An 18,225-nucleotide genomic window follows, 5' to 3' on the forward strand; every position below is an offset into this window, starting at 1 on the left:
TGCTGGGGCTTTTTGGATTGGGGTGGATGCTGCAGCTAGAATAAAGGAGCAAAGGTGCTGGCCTGGAGCAAGGAGTAGGAGGGAAAGGAGAGAGGTGAACCTGTGCTCTGCAAGGGCTGGGGAGAGCCCTTTTATGTATGTATGAGCCTGGGATGGGTTGGATGAGGTGGATCATCTTTCTGATGAATTAGGCTTGGCATGTCCAACAGCATTCTGGAGAGTGAACTCACTATGCACACACGCCCTGCTGAAATAATACAGCCCAGGTTCTCAGCAACAGGGAATTGTTTGGGAATAACTGTCGCCGGTCTTTGTAGACAGCCAGACTCGTCCCCATTTCAAAGCTGGAAAGTGGCGATGAGTCACGCTGGGCACTGGCAGCAAAACACCGCTCAAGTGCCTGTCACTCAACACCTCTGTCATTGGAAAACTTCATCCCTAGGGATTGCTTTCGCCCCTTTTGTTCACAAGCAGGGCTTGGGAAAGTTTCTATCCTTGTGCCTTAGGAGTGGGACCGGTGCCAGTTCCACAGCCAGCCCTGTGGTCAACTGTTTTATCCTGGAGTTTTGGGATATCTTTGTGATAAGATTCTTGTGAAATTTGCCCAGAGAGGTTGTGGACTCCCCATCCCTGGAAGTGTCCAAGGTTGGGTTAGATGGTATTTGGAGCAACCTGGTCTATGGAAGGTGTCCCTGTCCATGGGACTCGATGATCTTTAAGGTCCCTTCCCATCCAAACTACCCTGTGATTCCATGGACCACGTGCAGCCACCACAGAAATCAGCAGAGTTTTGCTCTCATCCCTAAAAAGCTCAGGTCCCTCTGGAAATCCTGCTTCTCCAGGCTTATCCCACTGTCTTAAAAAATATAATTATGTGAATAAAAATGGAATATTTTGACAAGATCTTTTTGTTCCTGTCTGGATTTTGACAGCTGCCACTGAGCTCTGTCACAAACATGTGCTGCCACCTCAGGTTTGTGGGTTTGGACTTTATTTTAGCAAGATGAAAACAAACAAGCAAACAACTCAGAAATATATACATAGGAGGAAAGACTGTGGGAATGGGAACTGCCTTGACTCCACTGGCTCTGTGGAAATGGAGCGCTCCAGGGCTGTTCCCAATGCACACTTAATAAACACAATGCCATTTCCCAAGGATTTAATCAGCTCTTCCAGCACATCTGGAAGTGTGATCCTGCCTGCTGAAATCCACTGGAAAGCACAGGATTCCCTCTGCCCAGGACCACTCTAGGACATCCTGGGTCTCTCCCACCACAGGTACCAGCACAGCCCTTTGCGTTTAACAGGTGGTTTGAGTAAAAAAAAAAGGGTAAAAATGTAAAAATTAATTCATTTAGATGGACAAAAAGTGCTTGTGGTGTTTTGTGTTGTTCAGGAAAATAGAATTTGTATATAATCTATTTAAACAAAAGGCTGAAATTGTAAATGGATACCCCTGAGCTGCTTCCCTTTGTGTTGGCTGCAGGCCAGAGCAGCTGCTGCTGCAGCACAGGAAGAATGGAATAATAAGAAATCAATGGAATAATAAGGAATCACCATGGTGGGGGCAATTGTGCTTCCATCTGCCCCTGCCTGGTCACATATCCAGGTGCAGGAAACTCCCAGAAATTTTTTGTGTCCCCGTTGTTTCCCAGCTGTCTGAGAGGTGATGTTTGCAATGGAGGTTTTAAATTCAATGTTATTCTTAGGCAGGGCTTGTCAGGTCGGTTATGTGTTTATTGCAAAACTGAGATTTTATTGCAAGGAAGGGCTGAATCCTGCAGGTTTTGCACAGTGAGGCCGCATCACTGTGTCTGACTCTGCAGCCCTGGGAGCTGGAGGCAAGCAGATTAGAAGCAAAGTCTGTATCCAAAGGGCATTTTTGAAAGGATTATTGATCAGTCTGGGGGCTTTTCCCACCAACAGACAGATATCAGGACTTGAGGTCATGCAATTCATTCCCACATGCTGGATTCCAGTCCCAAGCAGAAAGATCTCCAACTGAAAGAGGGGAAAATTAGGTTGGTTACTGGGAAGAAATTCCTCCCTGTTAGGGTGGCGAGGCCCTGGCACAGGGTGCCTAGAGAAGCTGTGGCTGCCCCATTCCTGGAAGTGTCCAGGGCCAGGCTGGAGCAGGCTGGGACAGTGGAAGGTGTCCCTGCCCATGGCAGGAGTGGGATGGGCTCTCAAGTCCCTTCCCACCCAAACCACTCCATGACCATAAGACATTCGAAAGCAGCTGGAAGTTGCCAGCACATGGTTCCTTTGGGAATACTCTCTCAGCTCTCTCCATCTCTCCTAGCTCTGAGTACATGAAAGGAGTTTTATTCTAATTTTTCCAGTGGAGATCAGCACCAAAGGGCAGATCCTTCCTCCCCAGGGAGATACACAACGTGGGGAGTCTGGGTGTGCAAGGCAGAGCTCCCCCAGTTCTCCCAGCGGGATGTGTCAGTGCTTTCCCTTTTCCCCTCAGGCTCCCTTTGCATCTGAAACTTGTCTTTTTTTTGGCTAAGGAATCCACTGAGTGCGTTGGAGCCCATGGTTAATAACAGTAGTAATAATGCAGCTCCTCCAAGCAACTGAGAAGGACTTAATTTCTTTCCATTCCATGTTCTGCCAGGGTGGAGGTGATGTGGTCGTCACTCATCTGGAAGGAATTTCAGAGGTAATTACAAAAGGCAGAACTGGGAGCACGAGGAGCTGTAGCTACAGGTTTGGGGTATGGGCTGATGGAAAGGGGGGTCCCCACCCTGCTCTGTTGATGAAACACAGAGTTTCCAGGTAGCTCCTGGGGGTGTGTCTCCCATGCTCCTGCAGCTCCAGACATGGAATGGATTTGCTGCTCTGGTGCAGGGACCTCCTGATACAGAGGTTCCAGAGGATGGTGCTGGAGCTCGCCCACTGCTCGGGAGCTTTTCCTCCTGATCCCACCTCAGGAGCTGTGTCTGGGCAGGTGCCTCTGGGCCAGAGTCCCTCTGGTGTGAGAGAGGCTGGGCAGGCTCTGGAGCTCCCTTCCCTTCCCCTCCTCATTTCCTTCCACCAGGATGAGCAGTCGCTGCAAGCCCAGAGCAAGAGGCAGGAGAACACTGTACAAAGGCTGTAAACCTGGGAGTAAAGTCTTGGCTGAATTTGCATCTGGCACCATGCTGCTGTCAAGGTAAAAACTTCTCCTTTGAGATTAGGGAGTTCTGCCTCTGTCAGGGCAATAAATGCAACTCCAGCCCCTTTAGTGAGAAATCGGAGCCATTTTCCTGTGGTTTAGTGAGCAGGGACGTCTCCAACAGCTTTTCATCACCTCCTATCCATCCCTCCACTCCGCTGCTCCTGTTCAGAATCCATCTCAGAATCCTTCATCTGATGCAACTTCTCAGGCTGAATTTTTTTGGATGTTCCTCTCTGTGTTTTGTTTGCAAAAATAACTATATTTGTAAAACAAGAGCGTGTCAAAGTACCTTGCATTGGTTCACCTGTGCTACCTAATCTCAGTTTAATTATCAGCAAAGTCAAGGCTGTAATTTAGGTTAATTTCTTAAATTAAAGCCTTTGGGTTAAACTTGGGCTTCCAAGCTAAATTCAAACCCGACTCATTTCGGGCGTAATTTACTATTTCATCCCATGTTAATGAAGACCAGCAAGACTGAGGTTTTTCCACGGGAGACCACTGAATGCACAGCATCCCTGTGCTGTGGGGCCAGGCCCTCTGAGACCTCCTGGGTGGGAGGTGAGTGTCCATGAATCCCGTTTCCCGAAGGGATGAATTAGGACGAGCTCCTCAGAAGTTTTCCCATAGGTGTTTCCCTGTGCTGGGTCCTTTGAGCCTGTTCCCAGCAGTATCTGGAGGCCAGTCAGCTCCAACTCCTGGGTGACTTTGAAGTGTAGGTGTGACCCGCTTTCCCCAGATAATTGTTTTCTGTGCCAGCACGGAGACTCTGGGTGTACTCCAGGCTTTGCAGAGAACTTCAGCTCCATCACTGCTGCCTGGCACACGCCTGGGAGGGCTTGTCCTCCCTGGGTCTGCTGCATCTTGAAGGACCTTCAGACTTTTGGAGGGGTCTGGTGCCTCCTTTATCCTGTTCTGGTGCCTGGCTAGTGGCCCCTGAAGGAACCTGGATCCTCCACATCTCCTTGTAATGCCTTTGGAGAGTCCCCTGCCCTGGGCTGGGCTCCTGGGGCTGTGACCCCACATGAAAACATGAACTCCAAAGGCTGATGGTGGTCACAGGGTATTTGTCCTATCCCATCCTTTCTCCTGGCCCTGGGGCACATCTTTTCTCTCAGTAAAGAACACAGAGCCCTGGAAATGGTGTTGCTGGGGAGTCCCACAGTTTTGGCAAGCTCTGTGCACATTCCACGTCCCTCAGCTCCATCCTGCTCCTGGCTTGGTTTTCCTTCTGAAGATCCACAGTGCTGGTGTGGAGTTTAATTTCTCCCTGTTAAAACCAACCTGGATCAGCACAAGGAGCTGTGAAGACAAACAAGGATTGTCCATGTGTCCTGTAAAGTGGATCCAGTCACAGGGCAGCGATTCCAGGGGGCCTCATGTTTATTTACCATTCAATGTCCCAAGGGATTGGTTCCATTCCTGACCTCCAACTGCTTTGGGCAGTGGGATATTGCTCCAACTGAGCAGATGGCAGCTGGGAATATTGTTCCACTCTGGATTTGCTGCACCCTGTGTTGCCTTCCCTGCAGGCATTTTGTGTCTTGTTTCATTTACAGCCTGTGCAAATAAACAATTTGCAAATTAAAATAATTTTCTTTGATGGAAATTCTGCTTTTGAGTCAAAAAAAGCTGCAAAGTTTCATTTTGGAATTGTTAAGGGGAGTTGGTTCAGTGTTTCGGGACAGGATCATTCCCATAGGAAACACTGAAATTAAATGCTGGGTTTCAGAAAATGTTTCACCTGGTGTTTTGGTGGCAGTTAAAATCACGTGTCACATTTGAATTGTGTGTGTCAAATTTTTCAGGTCTCTGCAAATCAGGAGGATGGAAGTTGAATACAGCTTTTTGCATCTGCTCTGTGAATTCACAAGGAAGATGTGCCAGGATGGGCTCTTAGAACACGTCACTGGAAACAGAAAACACACAGAGCTGCTCAGGGCTTTTTTGGCTGCATCCTCACCCTCAGCGTGCAGGAGACAGACCCAGCACTGGCTCATGGAGGCTCAGGAGCTGTCTGGTGCCATGGGGATGAGTAAGGATTTGGCAAAGATGTTTCATGGAGGGTTCGTTGGTGGTGGACTCATGTGTTGACATGGCCAATGGTCCAACGTGTTGTGCAACTTGGGTTAAAAAACAGAAACCATCAGATTTGACATTTTCAATAATAAAACCCAACAAATTGGGCTGCTCTGCCTCCAACTACCACCTCAGCTCTGGGAGCTTCTCCCCATTCCCTCAAATCAGTCTAAGGAACAAGGCCAGATGCTTGAAAAGTGGGTAAAACTCTTCAGTTCATGGAGCCCAACCATTCACCCACCACAGAACCTCCTCTTGTGCAAATGGGCTATCCCAGCTTTCCCAAGACATCGTTCCATGGCCCTTCCCAGCTGCTGGAGTGGAGCCTCGGGATGTTCATCCCACCATAGGACCACTGGGCGGGACCATCCCTTTCCCTGCTCTGGGTCCCCACCTGCTGGAGATGCTCGGCGGGCTTGGCCAGGACTCTCACACCTGCACCAGGTGATGGATGAGGGGGTCCTATTGGCGTGAGACCTTGGAGGCTTTTCCCTGGAAAGCGGCTCTGGAATGTTGCATGAGAAGCTTTTTCTGGCAGACCTGGATTACGGCCCCTCTCCTCTCCACCCCTGGCTGGAGGTTGCAGGGATTGAGGGATGGGTTAATGGGCACTGACCATCTCCTTTTGGGACCAGCATTCCCAAAGGGCTGTGGGTCCTTCCTCATCTGCCCTCCTTCTGCCCTGGCTCTTACCTTGACCAAGGTTCTTGTTTGGCCATGGGGGCTGGATTCCCACCTTGCCTGGTGCTGCCCCATTCCTGCCGGGATCCACACCAGGTACTGGTGGGAAGTGGGATCAGGATATTGCCATGGAGCCACAGGAGGGAGCCTGGGGCTGGTATGAGATCCCAGCTGAAACCCCCAAACCAGGCAGGTCATGGAAACCTCCCGGGAAGCTGGGTGGGAATTGGGAGACTGAAGTGCAGTGGGCACCTTGGCAGACCTTGGGTTCACTCCAAATGAACCTGAGGCCCTGAAACTGCCCTTGCAGAGGAGCAGCCAGGATGTTTCATGGGATATTTGCACATCCCAGAGAAACCTCAGTGTGCAAACAGTGTGTGTGTGTGTGTGTGTGTGCAGATTTTGGGTGCCTTGCCCTGTGCCTGCCCCTGCAGCTGCTCTTCCCAACTAGGGCAATGCCCACCTGCTCCAAGCCCTTCCTGCTGCGTGCAAGCCTCTCTGTGTCCTTGCCATAGTGCTGATGCCAGAGGTGGGCTCCTCTGATGTACAATTTACTCCTGCTTCTACAAACTAATGGCTGAGCCATGCCCTGCATGAGCCAGCCCATGAATTCCAAATAAACCCTCGGGAATCACCTTCCTTTTCCCCACTTCCCTGTACTTCCTCCTCCTGCAGTGACAGGCAGAAAGGGAAACTTTGCAGGTAACCACCGCAGTGAGCTTCATCCAGCTTTTGGCTCTGTTCTGAGACAACTTTTCCTTCCTGTGCCTCTGTTCTCCATCCATGGAATCATGGAATAGTTTGGGTTGGAAGGGACCTTAAAGTCCATCCAGTTCCACCCACATGCCATGGGCAGGGGCACCTTCCATAGACCAGGTTGCTCATCTCACCCTCCTTTCTATTTGCCCAACTTGTCCTAGAGCCCAAGTCCTAAAACTGAGTTTTGTTTCCTCAAGGAGCCAATCCTGTCTCAGGAGCTGCCCTCAGGGTGTCCCCAGTGCAACACTCACAGCAGGAGGAGGGAAGAACAGCCAAAACCCAGCAGAGTTTAAAAATGACAAATGCTCTTTTATTGGACCTTACAGTAGGTTAGGCAGAGAAGTGAGGAGGCTGCAGCCACAAGGACGAGTAGTTAGAAATCTTATACACACAAAGCAAAAACCTTTCCCACAAGTGCCGGAGAAAACAGAAGGGGCTGGAAGAAACCTTGAATTGCAGACAAAACCTTTGGAGGTTGTAACATGTTTTAGGGGGCAGAGGCTTTTAGAGCCTTTTGGAGATGTTTTCACTGCTGAGGACCTGGGACTGTGGTTCCACAAGGCTGTGATTCACCCTTGGAATGGGATGAACGAAATGGTTGTCCCTGTTCCATAGCACTTCCATTTCCCTTTGAACGCCTGACTTTGAGGAGAGACCAAGGGCTTGCTGACAGAGGGGCACCACGGGGTCCATGCCAGCCAGTGACCTGTTACAACCTGTGCTTCAGCCAAAGGTGCTCCAGATTCTCACAGAGGGGTCCTGGTCCCCCTGCTGCCCCAGAGGTGAAGGACGGAGGAAGGAGAGGCTCTAGCGCAGCTATTTACACCATGATCTGCAGGGCAGGAGGCCGGAATTGCGACAGCCGTGTGCTTGCCAGCCTTATCTGATGGTCTTTTTGCTGGTGGTGGTCTTGGAAACGATCCTGACACTGCCTCCCGTGTTGGAGCTGACGCCACGGCTGCTCCCAGAGCTGAAGGAGCTGCCGCCGCCATAGCTGAGCCCCCCGCCGAAGCCTCCGCTGGCTCCGAAGCCACCGCTGCCGCCTCCAAAGCCGCTGCTGCTCATGGTGTAGCTGCTGCCGCCGCCGCCGCCGCCCATGCCGAGCCCCCCGCCCAGGCCCAGGCAGCTCCCGCCGCCGTAGCCCATCCCGCTGGAGCTGCTGACCACAGCTGGAAGGAAGCAGGAACAGCCATGTGAGGGAACAGCTGGGCTCCCAAGGTGGGGAGATCTGCAGTGTCACCCCCTTGGGGAGCGGTGGGTGGGAAGACGTGGAAGGGACACAGATACAAAGAGGTGGAAGGAGGGGGATAGGAAGAGGTGGAAGGGAGGTGATACTCACAGACACTGACAGCTCCGACTCCTTCTCCAGCAAGCCTGTTGGGAAAGGGGAAAGTGAGCAATAATGCCAAAACCTCGTCCATGGGACCATCTAATTAGGAGTGTTACAGGTGAAAGGTGACAGGGCTCATTTTTATCATTATCAGGCACCAATAGCTGGAGAAACAAAACTTTGCCTACCAAGTTCACAATTTCAACCATCTGTCTGTCTGCCCTGGTGCTCCAGCCCCTTGGGAAGAGCTGTTTGACGCCAAGGAGATGGTCCCTGGTCAGCACACAGAAGGTCCACATGTCCTCACCTGCTCTCCTCGCCCTCCAGCAGCTTCCTGTAGGTTGCAATCTCGATGTCCAGGGCCAGCTTGACGTTCATGAGCTCCTGGTACTCCCGGAGCTGCCGGGCCAGGTCAGCCTTGGCTTTCTGCAGGGCATCCTCCAGCTCGGTCAGCTTGGCCTTGGCGTCCTTGAGGGCCATCTCCCCACGCTCCTCAGCCTCAGCAATGGCTGCTTGGAGGTTGGCACACTGGGAGCGGGGAGAACAGGCAGTTGTTTCATTTGGGCTCCCCAAACCACTCTCTCTGTTGCTGGGGGGTTGTGGGCAGTGGCTGGTGGCTCCCAGGATGGCACTGAGGGCTCCTGATGGGATCTGGCTCTTCCTGCTGAGCCTGGCCACCATCACCTCCCACCCACCTCCTCCTGCTCTGCAGGACCATCACTCTCCCACCTGTTTCTTCACGCTGTCGATCTCGTTCCGCAGCCTCTGGACCATCCGGTTGATCTCTGAAATCTCAATCTTGGTGTTCCTCAGGTCATCCCCGTGTCTCCCAGCAGAGACCTGGAGCTCCTCGTACTGGAGCAGGGAAAGGAAGAGAGCACTGGTGAGCACTCAGAGATCAAGGAAGGGTGAGGGGACTTCAGGGGACAAAGTGCAGGTCTGGATGAGGATTAAGGGGACAAGATTCCTCTGAAATCTGCCCATGGAATAATGGCACTCGCCCTTAACTCTCAATATCTGCTCGGAAGGCAGCGCCTCATGGCATTGGGGACCTAGGTGTTGTCACCTACAAGAACTTGGAAGGGGAAGTGTTTAAGGCCAGTTCTGCCAGTGACTCTGTGAGCCCAAAGTCAAAACTTTTGAACATCTTGTCCCTGTCTCCCCTCAGCTGATGGGAAATAATTTCTGATCATTTCTGACCACAGAAATCAGTCTGTCACCCCGGTGACCCACCTTGTTCTGGTACCAAGCCTCGGCCTCGGCGCGGCTGCGGTTGGCGATGTCCTCGTATTGCGCCTTGACCTCGGCGATGATGCTGTTGAGGTCCAGGTTCCGGTTGTTGTCCATGGACAGAACCACGGAGGTGTCGGACACTTGCTGCTGCATCTGGGACAACTCCTGCAGGAGATGCAAAAAATTAATTTAATGGTCAGGTGTCCATGGTGGAAACCGGAGATGAGGTGATTTGGGAGTCCTCCCCGCTAAGATGTTTTCTTGCATTTCCCTTGCTCTGTCTCCATTTTGTAACCTATTTCTGCATTATCATTTCCAAAAGGCTGGGACCACCTTCTCCTCTAGTCCTGTAGAGCCCTGGGTGTGGGACCACAGGGCAGGAGCTGGGGGATCCTCTCCAGGAGCCACTCACCGCCTCATACAAAGCTCTCAGGAAGTTGATTTCCTCTGCCAGCGCATCCGCCTTGCCCTGGAGCTCAACCTTGTTCATGTAGGCACCATCCACGTCCTAAAGAGAAGATACCAATGGTTTCTGATGAAACCAGAACACAAAGGGGCTTCAGGACACCAGTGGGACTGTGTCTGCTTCCAGGTCTATTATTCATGGAATCGTGGAATCATGGAATGATTTGGGTTGGAAGGGACCTGAAAGCTCATCCAATTCCCACCCCTGCCATGGGCAGAGACACCTTCCACAGACCATCCTGCTTTGGACTCTTCCAAGCATGGGGCAGCCACAGCTTCCCTGGGCAACCTGTGCCACTGCCAGCAGTTCCTTAGGCTCATTTTTATGTCCCTGTGATCAAGGTATTTTTTAAATGTAATGTTGGACATTGACTGTGAGCCAGAACCAGGTTCTTGGGCAGAAGGCAAAGCTCTGACTCACAAGGATGTGACCAGAGACTGAGTTGAGCTGAGCCACAAGAGACCAGAAAACAGGGCAGCTCTGCTGGCACACAGAAGGTTGTGCCCATTCCTGGCCTCGGGAGGACCCAACCCAGGATGTGCTGATCTCCCAGCTTGACCCAGCCATGATGGTGCAGGACCCCAACTCCCACCAAGTCTTGCTTGAACTCTGCAAGGTGGGTTAATTCCCTTTTCTGGCCCGTAATTCCCAACCCAGTCACCTTCTTGAGGACCACGAACTCGTTCTCAGCACCTGTGCGCCGGTTGATCTCATCTTCATATCTGCCGGGATAAAAGAGTGAGGTGGGTTGGTTGGAATGAAGAGGTGGGAGCACCCCATTCCCAAATCATCAGTTGTGGCTCATGGATGTATTCCCTACTCCCACATGTTTATCCAGAGCAGACGCAGAGCAAATATTACTGTCTTTGAACTGTGGGACTCCATGGTGTGAGTAGTCTCAGTTAAATTAATATATTTTAATCACTGCCCATAAAGTCAAGCTCATACATAAATGTGCAGATTCAGAGCCCGTTTTGGCAGGAAGCAGGAGCAGCCATTCCCGGTGACCTTCGCTCCGAGCAAAGTTATGCAAAAGACTTTCAACAAAGCTGCACTGCAATGCCTACAAATGTATAATAAAGCAATCATTTGGTATTTGATATTATAATAATGCTAATGGCTCTGAGGAACCCACTGCAGCATTTAATTAAAACAAAAAACTCCATGGTTGTGCAAGAGGGGATCATTACAGCTCTGACAGTGGTTCTGTGGAACTTTCTATGGCTCTGAGCAACATTCTCTCATCAGATAATCAGGGCAGGGCTTGGCTAGAAAGTAGACAAAACATGCAGGCTGTTGAGGCAAAACCTGGCTTTCAAAGGCAGATTTGTGCCAGTCCTCTCACCAATATTGGCAGAGTTTCCCTGCAGCCGGATCTGTTAGTGGACAAGGGAAGAGGTGGGAATAAGCCAGTGGACGGGGAAAAACTCTAGACTTAAACTGTGTTCTCTTTTCCAAAAGGTAGCTCTGAAATCCAGACTGTAGAATTGATTATTTGGGGCCTAACCAGTATTTCCAAAAATCCTACAACACATTTCAAGACCTCAAAAGCACCCAAAACCACACTAGCAGCTCTGCCAGTCCCTCCTGTTGGATCTAAGTGTTGTCTTCCCAGCTCCCCTCCCAAAAAATCTGTCTCTTCCCATGCTTAACTACCTAATATTAACATATTCCAGCCCTGCAGGATGATTCTCAAATTTGCAGGCAGGACTGGTTGAAGAAGGGACATATTGTTCTCAGCCAAATAAAAGTCAATGGCCTCACCTAAAAATCCCCCCCAAAAAATCCCTTCCAGGCAGCAGGTGCTGACTGGTGTGTCCTGAGAATGATCCATCCCACCTGCACTGGATCCCAGCAGGGGGTTAATGCTCTCCCCAGGGAAATTTTTGGCAAAGGGCTGATCATCTTCCAGGTGATGGGAGCTGAGTGAGCCTGAGCACTCCCAGATCACCTGGGACCTCTAGAAAAGCTGGAATTTCCTTCACAGAATGGGAAATGGGGGATTTTGGAGCTGGAAGTTTATTGGCTACATTTCATTCTGGTTTTGTCTGTCTATTATCCTCACAATTTACTAATTTTTCTGTCTCCTGGTATATTATGTCAGGAGACTTCAGGGATCAGACTGTGACCTCTGTTGTGCTGGAGCACCGTTCCCCAGGAATTCACTGACCTTGCCTGTGATAAATGTAAAGTAGCACGGGGTAATTCTGGGAACACGATTTATGCTGGGAAGAGGAACCTGGATCAAACACCAAGTGTGCACTCGCAGGAATGAGCACCGGCCCAGACTTTCCTGGCTGGGATGACTCACTCTGCAGAGCGGGATCCCTTACTTGTTCTTGAAGTCTTCCACCATGTCCTGCATGCTCCGGAGCTCGGAGTCCAGCCGGCCCCTCTCTCCCACCAGGCTGTCGAGCTGCCGCCGGAGGTTGTTGATGTAGGCTTCGAAAATGGGCTCCAGGGACTTCCTGGTGACAGTGTGACCCTGCTCTTGGAGGAGGGTCCACTTGGTCTCCAGCACCTTGTTCTGCTGCTCCAAAAAGCGCACCTGGGGAGAAACAAAACCAGGGACATGTGTGGAAAAACCTCACAATGGCCAGGAAAAGGTGGGATCACCAACAGAAAAGGTCCAGAGATGTTGGGACAAACAGAAGGGAATTATTAGGAGTGTTCCAGTTTAGGGCTTCTACTTCTTAAAAGTATTAGAAGCTTCTGGAGGTGTTTAGCAAGACTTTTTCAGGAGTTTTAATCAGGCCAAACACCTGTACTTGCAAGTTTAATGTTTCTCCCCCCAGCAGATGTTCAGCCCACCTTACTGGTTTAAACTGGTTGTGTCCCATTGTAGAGGAGAAGAGCCATCCACCCCAGAATTGTTTTTACAGGGAAGAGAGAGAATTACTTTGTCAATAATATAAAGATGCTGAAAAACTCATCCTTGCTAAGAGGAAACATAAAACAGTTCTTAGTTTTCAGCCAAGCCCACGTTGTTTGTCGACTGGGATCAGTTCAGGCAAGTCCCTAAATCCAAATGAAGTTTCTTCCTGAAGGTTTTATCCCGAGGCAACTGATAGCATGCGTGGCTTGATGGTTCAGACCAAACTCTCACCTTGTCAATGAAGGAGGCAAATTTGTTGTTGAGGGTCTTGATCTGCTCCCTCTCCTGTGTTCGCACCTTCTGGATTTCCGGATCGATATCCAGCTTGAGGGGTGCCAGGAGGCTCTGGTTGACAGTCACTTCATGGATGCCACCAGGCGGGCAAACAGGGAACCCGGGGCCACCTCGGCCACCAAATCCGGGCCCTCCCAGCCCAAATCCACTTCCCAGCCCATAGCCACCACCACCACCGGCTCCTCCTAAGCCAAAGCCAGCGCCTGCTCCGCCACCATAGCCAAGACCGAAGCCGTATCCGCCCCCGGCTCCGCTCCGTAGACCTCCACCGACCGAGCTGTAGGAAATTCTTTTGCTTCCACCCAAGTTATAGAGACTTCTGCTGCCAAAGCCACCGCCAGCTCCAAAGCCTCCTCCACCTCCAGCTCTTCCTCCTCCAACTCTGGAGACAGACACAGAGCTAAAACTGCTTCTGGTCCCACCACCGCCACCTCCTACAATAGCAGAGCCTGAGCTAAAGCCCCTCATGCCCCCTCCAGTAGATGATCTGAAAGAGATACGGCTCATGGCTGGTTCAGTTGGGAAGACAAAGAGTAGGAGAGAGGAAAACAAAAAAAGGCTGCGCAGCAGGAAAAGAGCAGAGGGCAATGGAGACAGAAACCCCTGTAATGGGAGAGCTTGGGAGCCTCCTCTTTTATCTGCTTGGAAAACTTGGCACGGGAATTCAGAACTTGACGTGCCTTGCAGCAACTTGCCTTGTCAAACACACCTCGGCTACGGCGAGGCGCTGAAAAATGCATTGTTTGCAGGCAGGAAAGTAACGGCGAGAGGAGCTCCCCCCTCCACCAAAGCCGCCGCTCTGAGTCATGGAATTAGCATTGAATGGGACGAGGTCTGCACTCAGGGCAGGATGCAACATGATTCCCGAGACCCTGGGAGCCGCTTTCCCTCAGGCGAGACAAGGACTCGCTCGCTTGAGCAAAGCGAAGATTTTGCAAGTTGCATTTTCAGGTTTAACACGTTGCATAGGCAAGAAAAGTAGGGGCTTTTCCAAGATTTCCAGCTCTGCAACTGGCCATGCGTGTCCTGTTGTCGGCTTGGGAAAGTTGGGTCTGAAGGTGGTTTTAATGATCACTGCTGACATTGTTTTTTTAACATTCAAGTTTGATTTTTTTTTTTCTGGATCTAAATGGTCATGGGGTTGAGGAGATGAGCTGAATGGAAGTTGTGTCATGGCAGTATTTCCTGGGATCTTACCAAAAATCATCTCCCCTCATTCCAGGGGAGAACTGAGGAATTAGTTAACATGATTTTGAAATACAGCTTGTAATTGCTTTTTCCAAAATCATGTCAAAATAGATTAAATAGTACTTTACTTAATAGGAAATAGATTAAATAATACTTTCCTTAGACTTAAAAAACACTACTAAAAATCTGCTCGAAATTATTGTGGTTCTATAGTACCTCCTTGTAAGGCTGAGGGTTCAAAAGCTCCATCTGAAGTGATATTTTTATAGCTTTTTCTGCCTCCCTCCACCCCCCCCCCCTTATATTTATCCAACAGTTTCCACGTCATTGCTGGCTCTAAAAGATGTTCTGTGGAGGGGAATTCACCCACTTTCCTCCCCAGCCCCTCCTTCACTCCGCTGAGATCACACAGTTGGAAAAACTTTCTAAAATAGCTTTTGCCTCTTGATGTTGCTTCTGGGTGAACCCTTGTGCAGGAGTTTCAACCCCCACAAATGAGTCTGGGTTGTGTAAAGGCTTGAGAGCCAGGGATCCTTCTCTTGTGTCTATGAAGAGCTTGACATGAGATACAGGAGAGGAAATCCCCTCATTCCCACTCAAAATGCCTCCCCAAATACTTTCGTGAACTGATTCTGCCCACTGGCCAAGGCTGCCCACCTTGGCCAGGTGAAGTAATAGTGAAAGACAGAGAGATGAGACCCTGAGCAGCTCAAACAAAAAAATTTCCCAAATTCATCTACATGAGCAAAAAGTGCAGGAGCTCAATCCAAAAGGAGGAGTTTAAGCGGATCGGCTGCGTCTCAGAGCTTGTTTGTGTTGATGTGTTTCCAACCGCTGCTTTTTTTTCTGTCTGGGAACTTGAAAGAGCCTGAGCAGGAGGGGTTTGGTTGGGTTGGGTTTGCTTTGGTTGGGTTTTGTCTCCTTGCAATCAGAAAACAGCAGCACTCCCAACTCCCATCTCCTTGGAGCGCTCCTGATTCCGATAGTGAGTCACCGTGGGCGCAATCGGAGCTGATCCCCAATGGGCTGATCCAAAATCCCTCCTGCGACTGGGAGGCAGCTGGGCTGTAGCAAGGGGGTGCTCTCACCCCAGGAGTGGAGATGTAGGAATATCCTGCTGGAAACGCAGCGTTTTGCTGGGAAAACTTCTCCCCTCACTCCACCCAAACCCAGCGGCTCCCGATTTCACAGCGGCAGCAACCTCAGCCCTGAGACCTCTGGGCACTGAAAATAACACAGTGATACTGAAAATAGATAAACTCTGCTCCAAGCATGGCAGATCCATGGGGATTTGCTTTCCTATGCCTGCCCATGTGAACTGGCACAACTGTGCCAGGAGCCTGCGGATGGGGGCCAGGCACGGAACTTGCCTTTGACTCCCAAATTGCTTATGCAAAGTCACACCTGGGAACAGGAGCACAGGTTTTAATTAAAGCAGAGGGAAAGGATTCATGTGGAAGGGAATCATTACTTCCCCAGCTCTTCTAGGAAAGCCTGTTGCTGCAGACAATGGCAATTAAGTTGACTATTACAAAGGATTTGAAAGAGCAAAGCAAAGGATGGCTTAGGCACCAAAACAAGGAAAATTCTTGTGGAATCTCTCGGTCCCTCACACTTTCCTTTCTCGGTTTGTGTCACTCACATGCAGTGGTGTCCCACTGAATGTGCTCGGGGCTGCAGGGGGGCTGTGCTGTCCTCTCAGGTGGGACAGTTCCCGGTGGAGAGGCAGGACATTTCATGGGGGGCTGTCTGGGGGGTGAGGGCACTGCAGAGAAAGGGGAGGAGGAACAGGGCTCCTGTCTGCAGGAGCTCAGCTGCCTCTGAGCTCTGATTTGCTCTTTTTTTCAGAAGGGACTAGAAAAAAAGATGTTAAAAACTCTCCTTGGTTAAGGTTGGGTTGTCAAAAGCTGTGTTAAATCCTTGCACCCAACTGTGCAATTTGGCGAGGTCAGAAATTGAGGTGACTCAGAGTTTATTTTTCACCTTCGCTGGTTTTTTGGCCTGTCTGCAACATCCTCTGGACAGCAGAGACTTAGGAGTCTTGGTGGATGACAGGCAAGGATGACATGAGCCAGCAGTGCTCATGATCAGAAGGAATGGAATTCCCAATGGAATCCTGGGATGCCTTAGGAAAAGCATGGCCAGTGGGTCAGGGAGGGGATCCTGTCCCTCTGCTTGACCCTGGTGGGGCCACGTCTGGAGTTCTGTGTTTTGCTCTGGACTCTGCAGTTCCAGAAGGACAAGCAACTCCTGGAGAGGGTCCAGTGGAAGCCACAAAGGTGATGAGAGATCTGGAGCATCTTTTTGATGAAGCGAAATGGCGGGAGCTTGGCGTGGTCAGTCTGGAGAAGAGGAGGCTGAGAGGGGATCCCAACAATCATAAGAATACCCAAATATCCATAAAAATATCTCATTTGAGAGGGTTTCTCATCAATCCATGTGAACATCTCCAAGGGGTGGAAAGAGGATGGTGTCAGACTGTTCAGTGGTGCCCAGCGACAGGACAAGGATCTCAGAATCCCCGAGGTGGGAAAAGACCTCCAGGATCATCAAATCCCATCTGTGCCCAATCCCCACCTCATACCAGCCCAGAGCACTGTGTGCCACGTCCAGTCATCCCCTGGACACCTTTAGGGATGGCAGTCCTACCACCTCCCTGGGCAGGGAGGAATCATGGCCATAAACCAGAGCACAAGAAATTCCACCCCAATGTTAGGAAGAACTTCTTTCCATGGAGGTAGCAGAGTCCTGGAAGAGCTGCCCTGGGAGGGCATGGATTGTCCCTCTCTGGAGACATTCCAAGCCCACCTGGACACCCTCCAGTGTCACCTGCTCCAGGTATCTGTGCCTTGGCAGGGGGTTGGACTGTATGAGCTCCAGAGGGCCCTTCCAACCCCAACTATTCTGGGATTCTGGGACTGTGAGTCTGGTTTTGTCTCTGGATTTAATCTTTCACTGAGGCTCCTTTGATTTCCTGGGCAAAGGGGATGAGATGTTGCTGTGTTTTGGTGCACCTGGGTTTGAGCAAGGTTTTGCTGAAGCATCTCCTTTGAACTTGCCAGGACACGCTGGCATGCCTGCTCCTGCTCCTTCCCCTGTTCCTGCTCCTTTCCCTGCTCCTGCTCCTTCCCAAGTTCTGCCCGGAGTTATGCAGGGCCAGGATGTTGCAAGGTCAGGGCAGAGCAAAGCATCTGAACCTTTGAAATTCAATAAGGGCTTTGCAATAATGTTTGGCTGAGGGTTTTTCCTCCACTATTTCTTTGTTTTATTCTCCTTTTGCAATGACTGACTGAAATATCTGCATCAGTGGTGTTGTTGTGCTCCAGCACCCATCCCCACCTCAGATCTTCCAGATAAGGCCTCCCCAAGAGCCCTGCAGACACTTGGACTTGCCCTGGCTTTTTAAGAAAGCAAAAATTGAATCCTGAGGTTTTGCCTGGATGCCCCAAATCCTCCCTTCCACGGAAGAAAATATTTTGGATTAACCCAAATAAGTTAATAAATGAATGATGATTAATTTTCTTGTCACTTATGGATAAAACTCAACCCTCCTTCTCTTCCTTCCCTTCCTCCCCCAGTTTTCTCCAATTCTTGAATTTATTTTGGGACAACCAATTTCAAGATTTTCATTATAATTTAATCAGAATTTCAAAGCTTTTCCCTGGAAGTAAAGAAAATATGCCTCCAGCTCTGTCTGATGAAGGTTGGAAATATTTTCTATTGCTGGTTCTGGTTTAGAATAAAAAGATAAATAAAAAGAACAAATAAATTACAATCTGGTTTTATTGGACACGTTCCAAACAGAGAGAGGAAGGGAAACACGGAGTCGCATCACTATTATGGAAGTATAAAAAGCTGCAATTTTCTTTTTTAATGGTGCTTTCCAAAAATAAAAAGACACAGTGGAAGGCTAGAGGGGTAAATTCTACCAGAAAAGAGGAAAATAGATTTGGGATCCTGGAGTTCCTCAGGGATCCTGCTCTCGACTGCCTTGCTTCCCACACACTGGGCTGGAACCGGCTGCACTTCCCAGTTTCCCAAAGGTCTTTCTTGTGGCAGAGGAACCCACACAGAGAAGAGATGCTGGAATTCCCCCAGGAGCTGTGGACATGGCCCTTCAGGAAGCTTTTCCAACATGATTTTCACAATCTCAGACTTTC

At 50.2% G+C, this 18,225-nt stretch overlaps 1 protein-coding gene across 1 annotated transcript; it reads right to left on the bottom strand.

The window, feature by feature from the left end:
• Positions 1–7,558: 7,558 nt before the first annotated feature.
• On the bottom strand, positions 7,559–13,384 carry LOC136567781 (keratin, type II cytoskeletal 6A-like). The gene is made up of 9 exons (XM_066567486.1): positions 12,815–13,384; positions 12,042–12,256; positions 10,370–10,430; positions 9,655–9,750; positions 9,243–9,407; positions 8,739–8,864; positions 8,317–8,537; positions 8,019–8,053; positions 7,559–7,848 (listed from the first exon to the last, which is right to left on the bottom strand). The coding sequence occupies exons 1-9, from the start codon at positions 13,382–13,384 to the stop codon at positions 7,559–7,561; spliced, it is 1,779 nt and encodes a 592-aa protein (XP_066423583.1).
• Between the last annotated feature and the right edge of the window lie 4,841 nt (positions 13,385–18,225).

Source organism: Molothrus aeneus, chromosome 30, assembly GCF_037042795.1.
Source record: "Molothrus aeneus isolate 106 chromosome 30, BPBGC_Maene_1.0, whole genome shotgun sequence".
Lineage (NCBI taxonomy): Eukaryota > Metazoa > Chordata > Aves > Passeriformes > Icteridae > Molothrus > Molothrus aeneus.